This window comes from Oryza brachyantha, chromosome 6 (genome assembly GCF_000231095.2).
Source record: "Oryza brachyantha chromosome 6, ObraRS2, whole genome shotgun sequence".
NCBI classification, from domain to species: Eukaryota; Viridiplantae; Streptophyta; class Magnoliopsida; order Poales; family Poaceae; genus Oryza; species Oryza brachyantha.
The window spans coordinates 14,187,243-14,203,631 of record NC_023168.2 but is presented as its reverse complement, the minus strand read 5'-3'; the positions used below and the strand labels follow the sequence as shown (position 1 = coordinate 14,203,631).

At 44.2% G+C, this 16,389-nt stretch overlaps 1 protein-coding gene and 1 pseudogene across 1 annotated transcript; both read left to right on the top strand.

Annotated features, from left to right (window-relative positions):
- Nucleotides 1-3,543: 3,543 nt before the first annotated feature.
- Nucleotides 3,544-5,375, top strand: LOC102710032 (berberine bridge enzyme-like Cyn d 4). The gene has a single exon (XM_040525480.1). It carries the CDS (start codon nt 3,544-3,546, stop codon nt 5,119-5,121), a length of 1,578 nt encoding a protein of 525 aa, XP_040381414.1. The 3' UTR covers nt 5,122-5,375.
- An 8,760-nt stretch (nt 5,376-14,135) lies between these two features.
- Nucleotides 14,136-15,936, top strand: LOC102709751 (annotated as a pseudogene).
- The last annotated feature ends 453 nt before the right edge of the window (nt 15,937-16,389 follow it).

The window sequence follows — 16,389 nt, the reverse complement described above, 5'->3', positions numbered from 1 at the left end:
ACACACATACATGCTACTTATTCTGTTTCACAATGTAAGCTTTTCTAGTCTTGTTTATATTCATATAGATGCTAATAAATCTAGACATATATACAAATTATATGTATTCATCAATGAATGAATCTAGACAAAACTAGAAGTCTTATAATATGAAATGGAGATAGTAATAACTATCTCAATCGTTTCTTTTTGTTGTTAAAAAATCTAAAGGCACACGGTTAACTATGCTCCGTCATCTTCTCTCAATCATTCTCTTTCTTTCTTTCTCGCGTATCACTCCTATCATGCCACTCCAACCTCATCCAACAAGACACCTGTACTCGAGCTCCCTTTGTCCGAATTGGGTATCGCTTTGGGTAGGGAAATAACATTGGGCTGGTACAGGAGTAGCAAACAATTCTGGCAAGAATAAGAGGGGACTCGGTGGCAAAGGCCATTGCAGCATGTAAGAGATGGGTGGGGATAGAAGAAAGAAGAATGAGATCCTAGGAAAAGAAAATGTCCAGTAGGCATGATTTTTGTTTTCACTATGGTGGGCTTAATATGGGCCAAAGTACATAGACATGGCTGAGTCTTAGCACATAACTTGGTCCTAAGATGGCAATGAATCTATATCCATTGGGCTTTGCGACTCCAAACCCACCTCCAAAAGATAAAAATATATTCGATGGAGGGCCCAAAACTACTCATGGGTATAGTTTTTCCCTAGATCCGCACCCATGTTGTTGGTGATAAAGTAACCAGGATCCCCATCACTAAGAATGTGGTGCTGCCTGGCAGCACATCACCAAACTCTCGAGCCTAGGTTATTGACGCGGGCCGACGTCGGAGCAAACAATTCTAGGCACAAGGAAACATCGTGTCCCCAATTCTGAGTGAAGGGCCTCGAGCTAGTTTCCCTCGAGTGTAAGCTTGGGTCCCCATAGATTAACAAGGGACTTGGCCTAATGGTATAGTATTTTGGAGTCCCGATCCCGCCATTTCCAAGCTTTCATGCCTTGTTGATCACAACGATGAGAGAGCTCAGGGAACAACCCAACTACGCCATTATGATTGTACATACTTGCATTTAATGCGAGGAAGATTAGGTACGACGCCCTATCTTGGCCTTTGCATGTGTTTTCATTCAAGGGAAGTGATGTCTATATACCCGTTGGGACCAAAGTGCACCCTAGCACTTAAAATGGACCGGGCATCGGCATGGCTACCTTCTTGGTTCATCCTACCACTTAAACCACAGTTCTATATGGTTCAAAAACTATCAGTATTACTACTAGAACAAGACCAAATTGCCAGCCTGGTGGTTACTATGACCATGTCCTATCTCATCGACCAGAAGTCAATCCCCCTACCCCTCATCTTTGCAACTGTTTTAACTAAATGGGCCGAACTATAACGGTCGATCATATGGGCTATACAAGGCCCATCACTTCGCTCAGCAGTGCCTAGGCCTATTCAAACCCAGGTCGAACCTGAAAAAAGCCTGGCCGAAAAACTCAGGCCTAAATCCGACAATGCATGGAAAGACAAACCCCTAGGCTTTCTCAGACGTTATGTTTTTTTGGGGTTTCTTTGGCTTTTTATAAATTTTGAGGTTTTTCTGGGTTTTCGGGCTTTAATACCTGGGCCTATGCCTGACCATGGGCCAGGCTAAGTTAGGCTGGGCTGAACGGGTGGGTCTCAACTTAAACAGGTCTAGCAGCGCCAAACCCGTATTGCTCGACTCTTTCTAGTTCACTCTCTTTTACGTCCAACGACTTGAGCAATCTTTGAGGGAAATTGAGCTAGTTAAGAGGTTGATTTCGTTTTTTTTCTAATCCAATCACCATCTCATTTGATTTTTTTACTATGGTTTTAACATGTGACCTAGATGACAAGATGTTGGCTTGTGTCACCCCTGTTGTTTGTTATTCACAAGACTACACGACATGTGTGTCCTATGAGGTGGCATGAGTCGGTAAGATTGCCACTTCTCTCATCTATTTACCCTAAGATGTCAACAAGTAGGCCTTTATAATGGTTTATTAGAGGAGAGCATGCCACCTCAAGCCTAGTCTGTACGGACGAGTGGAAGGAGTATATAAGATGGAGACATGAAATTAACCAAACTAATTAGATGTTGCATATCAAATACCTATCCATATTTGTCAAATTTCTTACGGTTTATCCTAGTTATTATGTGGTAGCCATGGTTACCCCTGGCCTGTTACTCAGGACAGGAAAATGGATATGAACAAAGTGGATAAAATAGGTACAATAATCAAAGGATCTATTCATAGATCCTAGCTAGATAGGTTGTTAAGGTCACAACCATTTGATTAATTTAAATTCTAAAAACCCTATTTAAAATTTATTACCATTTTTGCTATTGATCAAATGTTTGATTTTTTTTTGTTAAACACATGTGCAATGCATAGGGGGTTAGGGGAGGACGTGTATCAGATTTTTTTTTTAACTTGCATTCATACCTTCAAATTATTATTCAACGACAGTAACCGGATTTAATTAATTTTCAAATATTTGATTACTAGTCGGACACGTTTATTACATATTATAGATAATATTATAGATATATTGCATGTGGATAAATGGGTTGAATCTCACCATTCCCCCACCTACCCGCTGCGGTAGGGAAATCCCTGATTAGCACAACTGATTCCGTTTACTTGCAAGCCAGGTAGGTCGGTGGTAGATCTACGACGTGGCTGCACGACGTCGGTCACTTGATTTCGGAAAAAAATTGAGTGCAGCGGGCTGCAAACACCCTGCCCTGCATGCCTGCTCCGGATAGATGTCACGTGGATTACAGAAGCATCGAATGATGCACACCGCAGTTCGCTTGGCCCCTGCATATGTGAACGTTTACGGCTGACGGCTCCGAAACAAATTTTTAGCACACGGGTATAGGTATATCCGTTGCTTGCATGTCATCTAAATAGTTATAAAAAAATATAAAAAAGTTTAACAAGATAGTTTAATATGAGTTATATCACTCCACCAACATACAAGTTTAAATTCAACTTTTACAAGTTGTAGCAAAAATAACAAAAACAATTATGAATATGCGTATACTTAGTTTTAGTTTTGTTTGTTTTTTTTTTTGCTACAATATGTAGAAGTTGAACTTAAGCTTGTATGTTTATGGAGTGATATAAATCATATTAATCTATCTTGTCAAAACTTTTTATATTTTTTTATATCTATTTAGTTGGCATACAATCACACCGCTCGGCTTCTTGGCTTCTTTCCTTTTTCCTCGGCGCACCCGATTGGTCCAAGCCAGGCAGCTTCCATGCACGCCAGCAAATTAAACCCAACAAATAGAGTAATGCTACTTCCATTTTTGCAACCGGCGCACACGTTTGACCGCGACTTTTCCACCAACAACAACTCTCTTACGCCCGTTTCCCCAAAAGTCAGTTTCTCGATGTCTGCAAGCTCTGCCTGCATCCGCGCGTTCAGTCGTACACGTTACCATCGGCTACATAAACGGCCATGCCATCGTGCCCATGCCGTGTCATCGACGAACGTGGTGCGGCGAAAATGGCCGCGTCGACAAGTCTGGCGCTCGTGCTCGCCGTCGTCCTCTGCTGCGGCTGCGCGGCCACCGTGTCCGCTGCTGCTAACTCCTCCTCCGGCGACGACTTCCTGCGGTGCCTCACGGCCGGCGTGCCCAGCCAGCTCGTGGTCACGCAGGGCTCGTCGTCGTTCACGTCGGTGCTGGCGTCGTCCGTGCGGAACCCGAGGTTCCTGGCGCCCGGCACGGTGCGGCCGCTCTGCGTCGTGACGCCCACCAACGCCTCCCACGTCCAGGCCGCCGTGCGGTGCGGCCGCCGCCACGGGGTGCGCCTCCGCGTGCGCAGCGGCGGGCACGACTACGAGGGGCTCTCTTACCGGTCCGTGCGCCCGGAGGTGTTCGCCGTCGTCGACCTCGCCGGCGTCCGCGCGGTGCGCGTCAACCGCGGCGCGGCCACCGCGTGGGTGGACTCCGGCGCCACGGTCGGTGAGCTGTACTACGCCGTCGCCAAGGCGGATCCTGGCCTCGCGTTCCCCGCCGGCTTGTGCCCGACCATCGGTGTCGGCGGGCACTTCAGCGGCGGAGGCATCGGCATGATGATGCGCAAGTACGGCCTGTCCGTGGACAACGTCCTCGACGCCATGGTCGTCGACGCCAATGGGACTCTCCTGGACAAGAAGGCCATGGGGAGGGACTACTTCTGGGCCATCCGTGGCGGCGGCGGCGAGAGCTTCGGCATCGTGCTGTCGTGGAAGGTTAGGCTCGTGCCGGTTCCACGGACAGTGACGGTCTTCAACATCCAGAAGAGCATGGACAAGGGTGCCGTCGACGCTGTCACCAAATGGCAAACGCTCGCGCCGGAGCTCCCCGAGGAGCTTACCATTCGGGTGGTCGTGCAGAACAAACAAGCTCGGTTCCAGTCGCTGTACCTCGGCACGTGCGACCAGCTCCTGCCGGTGATGAGCTCCAAGCTCCCGGAGCTCGCCATGACGCGCGCCGACTGCCAGGAAATGAGCTGGCTGCAGTCCATGGTGTACATCAACGGCGCCGGCACCACAAGCACACCGGTGGAGGTGCTCCTGAACAGGACGACCAGCCTGAGCACCTACACCAAAAACAAGTCCGACTACGTGAAGCAGGCCATCTCGAAGGCATCCTGGGAGAAGATCTTCCCGTGGTTCGACGGCGCCGGAGCCGGTCTAATCATCCTGGAGCCCAACGGCGGACGAGTCAGCGCAATCGCCGACGGCGACACGCCGTACCCGCACCGGGCCGGCGTCCTCTACAACATCCAGTACGTCGCGTTCTGGCCGACGACGGCGACGGCCGCCGTGCCGGACTGGATCAAGAACGTGTACAAGTTCATGGAGCCGTTCGTGAGCAGCAACCCGAGGGCAGCGTACGTGAACTACCGCGACCTGGACATCGGCGAGAACACGGTGACCGCCGGCGGCGTGACGAGCTACGAGAGCGGCAGGTTGTGGGGCGAGAAGTACTTCGGCGCGGCCAACTTCCGGAGGCTGGCGCTGACCAAGGGGAAGGTCGACGCCGGCGACTACTTCCAGAACGAGCAGAGCATACCTCCGCTTGTCACCAAGAAGTGAGCGAGCAGTAGGTAGGTAGCCATGCACCTGACGTTTCTTGTGTGCTAGTTGGTGCATCTCGAAGGCATCCTGGGAGAATATCAACATTATTTGTTTCGTTCTGGATAATGGTTATGAGGGATTGTAAATTACAAAAATTGAATAGAATTTGTTAGAGTCCGGGTGCTCGAAAATTTACAAATTTTTGGTCATCCAAAATTGCACATTGCTCAGCCTAGAAGTGCAGTGTTATGTATTATGTAATTTCAGTTTATTGTCAGTGCAATTTGTTGTTATATGTTGTATTGTTTTATTTTATATAAGTATGAATTTTGCATGCAGCTGTTATATATATATATATATATATATATATATATATATATATATATATATATATATATATATGAGCTATTTATTTATTTCATATGACTTTGTAGAATTTTATAAGTGAGAATAGTTCATTGTATACAATCATTGGAGAGAGATAAGTAATGGGGGAGTGATGAGAAGCATTGGATCATCATCCAACGGTCAAGACAATGTGAAATCATTGGAGAGTGATAAGTAATGGGAGAGTGATATACAACTTTGAATGGTTTATATGATTGTATTTGAAAGAGTTAGGATATATTATTTACGGTACTAACTGTTCGCGTTAGCATACGTACATTACTAGTATAATTAGGGCTCCTTTAGAGGATGGGTCCCACGAGTGAACGTTTACATACCTGTTAAACTGCATGAATAGATCTATATAAATTTTGTGTATACAATTTTTTTTATAATTTTTGTTTGCATGTATAAAGTTTATATTTCTACTAGAAAATTTATACATAGAAAGAAGATTGTAGAACATAAAGTATCTAGTCGAAAAAATATCTACATGAAAAATATCTTAAAAAATATATCTACAAAGATTATAAAATAAAAATTTGTACATATACCCTAATTTCGTAGGAATTTAGCACATGAGCTCCAAGCTTATTTTAATTGTTCTTTAAGAAACCCAATGCATCTCTCTGTCTCTCTTACCTCTCTCTATAATCCACCAGAATTCCCATGCTATTTTCCTATGAGTTATCCAAACACACCATCTTTCAAATTATCGTGTTTTGTATTTATACAGGATTTGCTTGTGCATGATATCTTAGGCTCCGTTCGACAAGAGAACAAAGGGTAAAATCTCAAGTCAAAGCTCTAGTTATGGGATATGCCATGTGAGTGTATATAACTCAGAAGAGAACCAAATATCATGTTCAACATGGAAAGAAATCGTACGTGTATGGATAGAGTGCTCATAAGGAAGGTATCCCCAAGAAGGAAAGAGATACATAATCCTACTTTGCCTGAACAAAACTATTGGGCCATATACATACTTGCATTTCAAGTTCTACTTGGAATATGGGACACCTTAGAGCATCTCCAATAGTGCCTAATTTCTGCTCCCAAAACTTACTTTTGGGAAATTAGTTTGAAAAGTAATCTCCAACTGCCCCCAATACCTACTCCCAATTTTACTTTTTTTTCTAATACTAACCCAAATATGAGCTAGATTTGAAGGTCTTTTTCGGTGTTCTCAATTGCTCTAACTAGTAAAAAATTTGGTTTCGCTCGCACTTATTCTTTCTCCATGCGTACTTTTTTCTTTCTCGCATTCTTCCTCCTTGTCCTCCAATTTTCAGCCACCTCCACCTGCACTAGACTCCTTTCCCTCTGTCGTTTGGCCGCAACAAACATACATGTCAGAGATAGTGCGCACAAGGAGAAAAGATGGTCTAGCCGATCCTATGCAAACATGAAAAATACGTTGTAGTCGATCACGTAAGCCGATAAAAAGAAGTCATCGCGGCCAATCATGCATGAGCAATGAGTAGTTAAAAAATCATAAAACAATGACTAGGTGGCAAACTAACTAATTTTAGGAATCTAAATATAGTAACACTCTTGGAGTTGGTGAAGATTTAGGAAGATAAGTATTTTGGGACAACTCTCAATATAGCAATTTTGGGAATTAACTTTTGGCAATCTCTTCGATATGCTCTTAGGGTGTGTTTGATTTCTCTCATCACCCTAGTCTAGTTCATCACTCCAATCAAGGTTGACTTTGGCTTGGCTATCAGGGTATACATATAGTTGTTTGGTTGTTTCTATGAATTTAGTATGAGTAGCATGAGATTGCATTTGTTTACTTGTACGAGAGATACAAAGGATAAGAAATTTTGTATGGTTGATTGCATAAACCGTTTGTACGTGTACCTATCTATTTTTTTAGTTCAGACAACCAGATTATTAAAGAGAAATACTATCATATAGAAAAAATTGCATATATAAAAATAACATTAATGGACATATGACTTCAAATTGATGTATGTTTCTATTACATACACAGCCAAAGCCAACTGGTAAAATTAATGAGCAAAATCTCTGTAGCATTAATTATTCTACTATATACATAAAATGTAATAATTTTATAACAACAAATCAGTGGAAATAGAGGGAAAAAGAACAAGAAGATGAGACCTTTGGTCATGTCGCTTTGTCATTGACAATGGCCACAAGCCAAGCGGTGACAACAACAACAACACTGTCTAGTGCAAAGGTGACCTCAGAGACGAGATCCAGGGCTGCCAAGCTCGGTTTTGTTGAATCTGGTCTGGCCTAACTCCTCCACTGGTGAATCACTCTCCTACCCCATTAGTTAGTGTCGCAGCCCTCCTCTTCTACTCCACCATCAATTGGCAGTGCATCCCTCACTCCTCCTATGTTGCTGATCAACCAAGGACACAGGATCTAGAGGTGCTCAGTCATGATTCATGGGGACGATGTTATGAAGGTGGGGGACAGAGGGAAGAGGCTGGGAGGAGGGATGCAACAACAAGGGGATTCGTCGTGCTCTTCATTGTGCCTCCATCGAGCCCATCATTGTCAAGTTGTTTGTTGCTTGCTCGGTGGTTCTGCAACTTTGTCTGTTGTTAGGGAGAAATTAGGAGGGGGCAAGGAGCAGATTGCATCATGTCAGCCAGGTTGAGTTGCAAAGATTGAACCGATCATTTATCCTCAGCCTGTCAACGGGAGTCAATCTATACGAGCAAAGACTAGATCTGACAGTTGCGCATGTAAAGAAAAAGTTGTTTCTCTACATCTCTCATGCGAGCCATGTGTGGTGCAGACAAACAAACACACCCTTAGGGTATAAAGACAAGGCTCACAGAAGGGTGGAGGTCAAACCAGAAACTAGTCATTGCTCACAAATTCAAACATCAGAACTTCCGATCCATCTTTAGGAATACTCTCAGAAGAACTAGATCAGAACTTCCGGCAAGTCCTCTCTGTTTAACCAAAGAGACTTGATCAGAACTTACACTAACCATTATCATAACATCCAATTAGGCATCTCAGCCAGATAGAGGAGACTGATCAAAACTTCCACTCACCACAAACAGAACTTCCGATCATAGCATCAGAAACCATTTTCACTTGTGAGTATAGTGTATTTGTCTCTTATTCTAAACATCAAGAAGATCTTTGAGCATTTAAACACAAACAACGAGCTATGCATGAGCACCTCTTATAGTACAACTTCTCTAGGACTCAAATTCGAAAATAAAAAACGAGTATAAACGCCATGAGATCTTAAGCCATCTTCTCTCTTTTATAGACTCACCAAGCATACTCCAATTCATCTTACTAACTAAAATGTACTTAATTCATCAAATTTAATTTTTGATCATTCATCCAAAAAGACCAAAACCCACTAGGCGTCTAGATACACTTTTAAGTCGTAATGTCCATTGAATACCATAGTGGGGATTTAACTAATTGACATTTGGTCATCATGTAGAGGATTTGTTATTCCTAAGTATGTTACCAAGATGTTATGATGGTTTTAGATCAAGATATATGACCTAATCATAGGTCTATTCTCCTCTAATTTGGAATCACCACCATCAATATCTTCATCAGCTTTGTCCAAAGCAATCGACATAGATCCAAGATGTCATCGCTACAGAAGACATCCATTCAAAATCGTACAATCACAAGATCCATTAAAAGGTTCCTGCTAACTACTTCCAAACTAACGTCCCTACTAGAATTCACCTGGCCAGAATTAACATACCACAAAGTCACATAACGATGGACCGTCATACAACAAAATCATTCTAATACAAATTTGTTCTGAATTCAATTCATATAACAACTCAAGAGAGTTTACATCGGAAGCAAATACAAGTGAAGAATGATTGAAACGATGAGAAAAGATTAAGCGTAATACAAACTACTCTCCCATCAAAGCCATATATCCATCTCTCTCTTTCTTTGAAAGGTGCATGTCAACCCGTAGGCCTAACCACTCTATTTATAGCATAAATATGGTTGGACACCCCTTAAAAAAGTCCCAAATGGCCCTATGGAAAAAACCTAACTATGTTGAATTCACAACCCTTGAATCAGATCTCTATGATCCCTGATTGAGCCACATCAGCCCGACACACATAAAAGCAGACCAGTCCATGGTCACTGCAGAAGATCCATCGCCAGTTGATGCCACACCATCTGCACCAATAACATTGTGCCACATGGCCCCATGACATATCCCGTGCCTCCACGCGCATGAGTCACTAGCTTCTCCCTCAGACTTGCTGCCTGTGTTTACCGCGCCTTGGGCTGCAACGGTGTGGCCAAGTCCCGCATTGGGTTGTCTACTCCCACATGCCCACGTAGGCCACCTTCGGATCGGTTGGGCCGACGCCTCAACCTAGCCCGCCACGTTGTCGCCTAGGCACATGCGCTATCCTATGCCTCCTAGCTGGGCCAAAACCTTGCGCTAGCAAGCCACCTTGCTGCTTGGGCCGTCACCCCACGGGCCGCCGCATTGCGGGCCACACCAGGTGCGCTGAGCAGGCCAACGTGGCTGCACTGCTAGGGCATTGTGTGCTAGGCTTGCTATGTGCTAACAGGCCATTGCCACCTGCACTATGCCTGCTAGTTGGCCGTCGGGCCAGCTTCGGCCTGTTTGCGCTCTCCTCAGTCGCTAGCGCATCACATCGGCCTACCTGCGTCCATGGCTTGACCATGCTAGTAGGCCTAGCTGAGATAAGTGAAAGGTGACGCTGGCCTTGGCTGCCTCCTTTCTCCCTCTTCTCTCCTCTTCGCTTTTTAATTTATTCTTTGCAAAATATTTTTCACTTCAACAACATCCATGTAAAGCACATTGCGAAGTCTTCTCCTACACGTATCCATTCACTGTGCACCATCTTGGATTCAATCTTACATACTAGTATCATAGATCTCTTCAGAGACCGGACCTCAACTCTTTCCTGAGTTTAGTCCTAATCTGTCGATGACCAAGATTGACCTCCAAAAAACCTGATGTTCGTCCTAGCTTGTCACATGGTTTCCTGACCACTCTAGACCATTGTTCCTCCGTGAATGTAGCCTCGGTGTTTGCATAGGGAGCATTTTTTTGTCATCCTTGAATGGTACATTAAGTACCACATTCTCTAGTGTAGAAATTAAGTACCGGCTATCTTACTAGGTAACCTAAGATATAAATATTTACACTAAAAACTTGCCACGAGTTATTTGCATAGGTTAATGTAGATATCATTTTTATGCTTCATTGGATAGGATTTTTCCCCGTCATGGTAGGATCCACAAAAAAGAATCGCTTTTTAATTTAAAGTTGGTAGTGAGTTGTCTGGTAACGATGATAGAAAAGCATACCTTGCTCTTCGATACATGCATGTGAACTATACATTACACCCTTGGATGCTATGGATATATACCACGATACGAACAGCATGTTGAACCGCCTTTTTCCTAATTTAGTGCCATATTGGCACATTGCCGGTTTGGCTATGTGATTACAGCTACTACCAATCACGATTGCCACGTGGATCCTAATCGTTGGTTCTATTGTTTTTATTTTTTAAACGTAGGCTTGAGTTACACACCCACACACTCATCATGCATATGATCCACACCTTCGAAGATTGAGAAGGTATATCTTAAGATTAGAATGAAGTTTCACCACATACGTCTAATATCGACAAATAAATTATCTAGCACCGAAAAATAATTAGTGGTAAATATGAGCACACGTATAAATCTAGACCTCAGATGAGCTACGCTTAATTATCACCTTTTCTTCTCGGTTTTGTTTCATCGTTTACAACAAAATAATATTTGTAGTGAAAAATAAATTTATAGTCAGCTCTCCCTAGAAAAAGGGCCCATGTTACCATATAGCATATGTCGATTGGAATTTCATGCATGCCGGCACCTATGTTTTCCACGGATCGATTATTCGTTTGGGTGTTTTTAGAATAAACTGGAGTAAGTGCCAGATGACTGCCATTATATATTCCGTACTCTATGCAACGATCACATTCTCAGATTTCCTTGAGATTCTCCTTAATTTGATAAATATATTACTGCCAGTCTAGAGTGGTTGACACAATCACACACTGTAGCAAGACGACTTTCACATCCAATTATATATATGTTCTCCTAGCTAGCTAGAGGTAACTCTAAACCAGATCTCTAGGTCAGATCGAATTCGTTAATTACCAGCAGGCTAAGTTTTTCAGAGAGAGGCCGGCTAGGAAAATGTCGCCAGTATCTGTGTGTTGTGAAATGCAACATGGAGGCAAGCATTCATTAGACTTTTGCCGCAAAAAGTTGGAAAAATAGCAAAAGAAAAACACAGATATACTGACCAATGAGGTTCAATTAAGCGCTATATGGGTACGTGCTCGATTGTAACAAGCACATCGAATTATTGTTTCAATGATAAGAAATATATCTAACTTCGTCAAACATTAAGATATATATATACCAGTTCAGTTCGAAAATACTCATAGGAGTATGATGTACGCGTTTGCATTCATCGGGATCAGCATACGAACGTTATGGGCCGGTGATCTGTTTGTACTATTGTTTGCTAAAAAAAATTTACCAAACACACTACTTAATAACCGTAGCACTTACAGTTTTATTTTCCTTGAATCAGAATGATAGCGATTTTTTACGATCCTTAAAAAATATCTTTAGGTACCAAAAGTTTTAGTGAAAAATTATGGTATGTACCGTATCTTAAGATACTAAATTTTTATACTGATATTTTTTAAATACGGTAAAAAAAAAAGCTCAACTGGATATGCATCATATGCTACTAGGCATTGTTACGTAGTAGGGCGTTAGAAGGTTCTATCATTGTTAGAAAACAACAACTCTCATCATCTTCGTTATCCTTTTGGAAACGTCCTGGGCTAAAATCACTCTGATCTAATGTGTGATCTTGACCTTCGGTGGGCCCCCGATTTTATGAATCGGTAACCACCTGTGTTTATCAGTATTAATCTCTAGATTAGTACTTAGTAACACACATATATAGTTGGATCACAATATATCACAAATAATAATAATGTTAAAAGGGATACTTACAAAACCTTTTTGGTTAAACCAAAACCTTTACAGCGGGCTACAAATGGAAAGGAAAAATGAACAGATTGAAATAATTTGCTGTCTAGGAAATTATTTAGATAAGGTAAATGATTTATTTTCACCGGAATAATCGGAGTCTGAAATAATTGGGATTTCGGAATAATCAGAGTCTGAAATAATTGGGATTTCCGGAACGGATAACAGATGAGGCGATTAAGGTTTAATCAGGCGATCAAAGGTTCGGACAATTGAATTATTCGAACAGAGATTAGATAGAACGAAGCAAATTTGCCGAGGCGATTAACGACCGAAATAAATAAATTTTCAAAGACGGGGAGATTTATTTGTACGATTAAATTCTCTGAAAAAAATTTTGGTCGCACTTATTTTGGATAGTCAAGGACAAAAGAAAAAAAATAGAATGCATGATTTATTGTTTCTTCAAAACAATTGAATTCAGGAATTTAGTAGGATAATCAGAATTTTTAGAATTGGGATTTTTAATCGACGGGATTTTTAGACTCGCGAAAATGACGATGTTACACCTTCCTACAGGCAAATGAAAGAATATGAGTAGCCTAGCTAGGCTATATCTCGTCATTATTTATTATCTTAAGCAGCCATTTGTCAAACAAGCTTATCTTTTTCTACGCCAAGGTCTTAAATACATACGCAACCCTGACATATGACACCACATAATTAAAGATTTTGTTTAGAAGAGCTTGAGATTCTAACAAGGTAGTTTGATAAAACTCTAAACTGTTTAGAGAGCCAGAGATTCCGGAAGAAATTAGAGTCGTGAGAAGCTCCCCAAAAACACCTATTACAAAGTTTAATTGTATTTCTTTTGATAATTGCCACCTCATCAGGAAACCTCCAAACTAATGACCGGTGATTGTTTGATTTTTTCATTAAAAAAAGTCGAACCACGTATTTACAATCAAAAAAATATGAATAAAAATTTTATATTATATATATATATATATTCTTAGTGATCTAAAAAGCCAGAAATGAAAAATAAACTTTAATAAAATTTCCTAAAATTTAGGCTCTGTTTGGTTTAGGTGACTAAGCCATTAGTCGCTACACTTTAGTCTCCTTTAGTCCCTAAAAGTCCAAACGGGAGGGACTAAAAGGAACTAAAATTATATTAGTCTATTAGTTCATTCTAAAGATAATAAAACTTTCTTTCACACTTGTCCCCTAACCAAAATTTCTATATATGATATATTTTTAGTCTCCTTTAGTCTGTCTAATCAAACAGTAGGAAGTAAAAATTTTAGTCCAGGACTAATTTTTAGTCCTACGACTAAAAAACCAAACACAAACTTAGTCTAAATTTTAAGTTAAAAATTAAAATTTTAACTTACGAGCAGAAACGAAAAGAACCGTGCAAGTCCCCAATGAATGATGAGAAGACACCGTCCGTGACAGAGGATGCCAAAATGTATACCGTATATCTGAAGATCTGATGGCTTAAAAAAAAGTGATCACGTCATACACTCCATCTTACTCCAGTTTACAAGCTACAGCAACAAATCACCTATAAATACGGAGAACTCAAATAATTAGAAACAAATTAATTAAGAATGGCAGCATTATTGCTCATCAGAAACCTAGCACTAGTGCTTACCGTTAGCTTCGTCTTGTCGTGCCACTACCTCGCTGTCACTACGCTCGCCTCCTCCGATGGCTTCGTCCAGTGTCTCCTGGACAAGATCCCCGGCGAGCTGGTGCTCACGCAGAGCTCGACCGGCTTCACCGATGTGCTCGTCTCGTCCATTCGGAACCCATTGTTCTTCAGCAACGCCACGGCGAGGCCGCTCTGCGTCGTCACGCCGGCCGACGCGTCGCACGTCCAGGCCGCCGTGCGGTGCGGCCGCGCGGAGCGGGTGCGCCTCCGCGTGCGCAGCGGCGGGCACGACTACGAGGGCCTCTCGTACCGGTCACCGCGCGGCGGCGCCGAGGTGTTCGCGGTGGTCGACCTCGGCGCCAGGCTCCGCGCCGTGAGCATCAGCGAGGAGGGGGCCGCCGCCGCCGCCGCCGCCACGGCGTGGGTCGAGTCCGGCGCGTCGCTCGGGGAGCTGTACTACGCCGTCGCGAAAGCTAACCCGGGGCTCGCGTTCCCGGCCGGCGTGTGCCCGACCATCGGCGTCGGGGGCCACCTCAGCGGCGGCGGGATCAGCATGATGTCGCGTAAGTACGGCCTCGCCGCCGACAACGTCCTCGACGCCAAGCTGGTGAACGCCGACGGCGAGCTCCTCGACAGGGCCGCCATGGGGGAGGACCTCTTTTGGGCCATCCGTGGCGGCGGCGGCGAGAGCTTCGGCATCGTGGTTTCCTGGAAGATCCGCCTCGTGCAGGTCCCAACGACGGTGACGGTGTTCATCGTCGGGAGGAACGTCGACCAGGGCGCCGTCGACGTCGTGACCAGATGGCAGGAGGTCGCGCCGAGCCTCCCGAGCGAGCTCTCCATTAGAGTCATCGTGCGGGGGCAGCGAGCGACGTTCCAGTCGCTATACCTCGGCTCGTGCGCCGCGCTGGTGCCGACGATGAGCAGCCTGTTCCCGGAGCTGGGGATGACGAGCGCGGACTGCCGGGAGATGAGCTGGCTGCAGTCGGCGGCGCTCATCCAGTTCTGGAACCGCAGCACGCCGGTGGAGGCGCTCCTCAACAGGAGAACCAGCCTGAGCACGTTCACCAAGGCCAAGTCCGACTACGTCCGGCGAGCCATCCCCAGGGACGTGTGGACGAACATCTTCCCGTGGTTCGCTGTGAACGGCTCGGGCCAGATGCTCCTGGAGCCGATGGGCGGGTTCGTCGGCGGCGTGCCGGCCGCGGCGACGCCGTACCCGCACCGGGGCGGCGTCCTGTACAACATCCAGTACATCGCGTACTGGACCGGCGACAGCACGGCGGCGGCGGCAAACCGGTGGATCGGCGACCTGTACGCGTTCATGGAGCCGCACGTGAGCAGCAACCCGAGGGAGGCGTACGTGAACTTCCGGGACCTGGACATCGGCGAGAACGCGGTAGCGGACGGCGTGAGCACGTTCGAGAGCGGCAAGGTCTGGGGGGAGAAGTACTTCGCCGGCAACTTCGAGAGGCTCGCCGCGGTGAAGGCGGCGGTGGATCCGACCGACTACTTCAGGAACGAGCAGAGCATCCCGCCATTGTTGGTCCAAAGCAAGTGAGAAGAAGCATCGGGTTTGTTGGTTGCGTGTAACCGCCGTCGTGCTCTTGGTGAGCTCACATGTTGTGTTGAGTGTTGACCGTTTCCAGAGTATAAGTAGTGGTGGAGCCAAAAAAAATTATTTAAAGCTTGCGCAAGGACAAGCATAACTATAATCAAATATATAATCTATACTTTTAATTACTTAATCAGTAGTGTTTTGCATCACGTAATTACTAATCCTCCACCCCTAGTATAAGGGAGCGTTTAGTTCGCTAGATATGACCCTGACCCACTAACCAGACTCTGTACATGCATGATGTCATTATTTGGTTGCCGGTACCAAATCATGGGCGTGTCTCCAACGGTGCAAAGCAAAAGAGAGTGGTGAGCCTGGCTGAGGAGAAACTGAGGTTTAGATTCGTTCCATGCGGGCCTGGCTGTGGAAAACAAAAAAAAAAGATGACGTGGGTGCATTGTGTTTACTCCAAAACCATCAAACAACATGCACACATAAGACGGTATTATAACCAAACAACTTATTTATTTAACCTGGCCCAAAAGATTTAAATACCAAACATATAGACATTTCATAAGCAAGATAGGATTAGATGAATCAGGCCTTATCATACAAGTCAAGCAAATGCAATTTAGGTAACCAAACACATCCA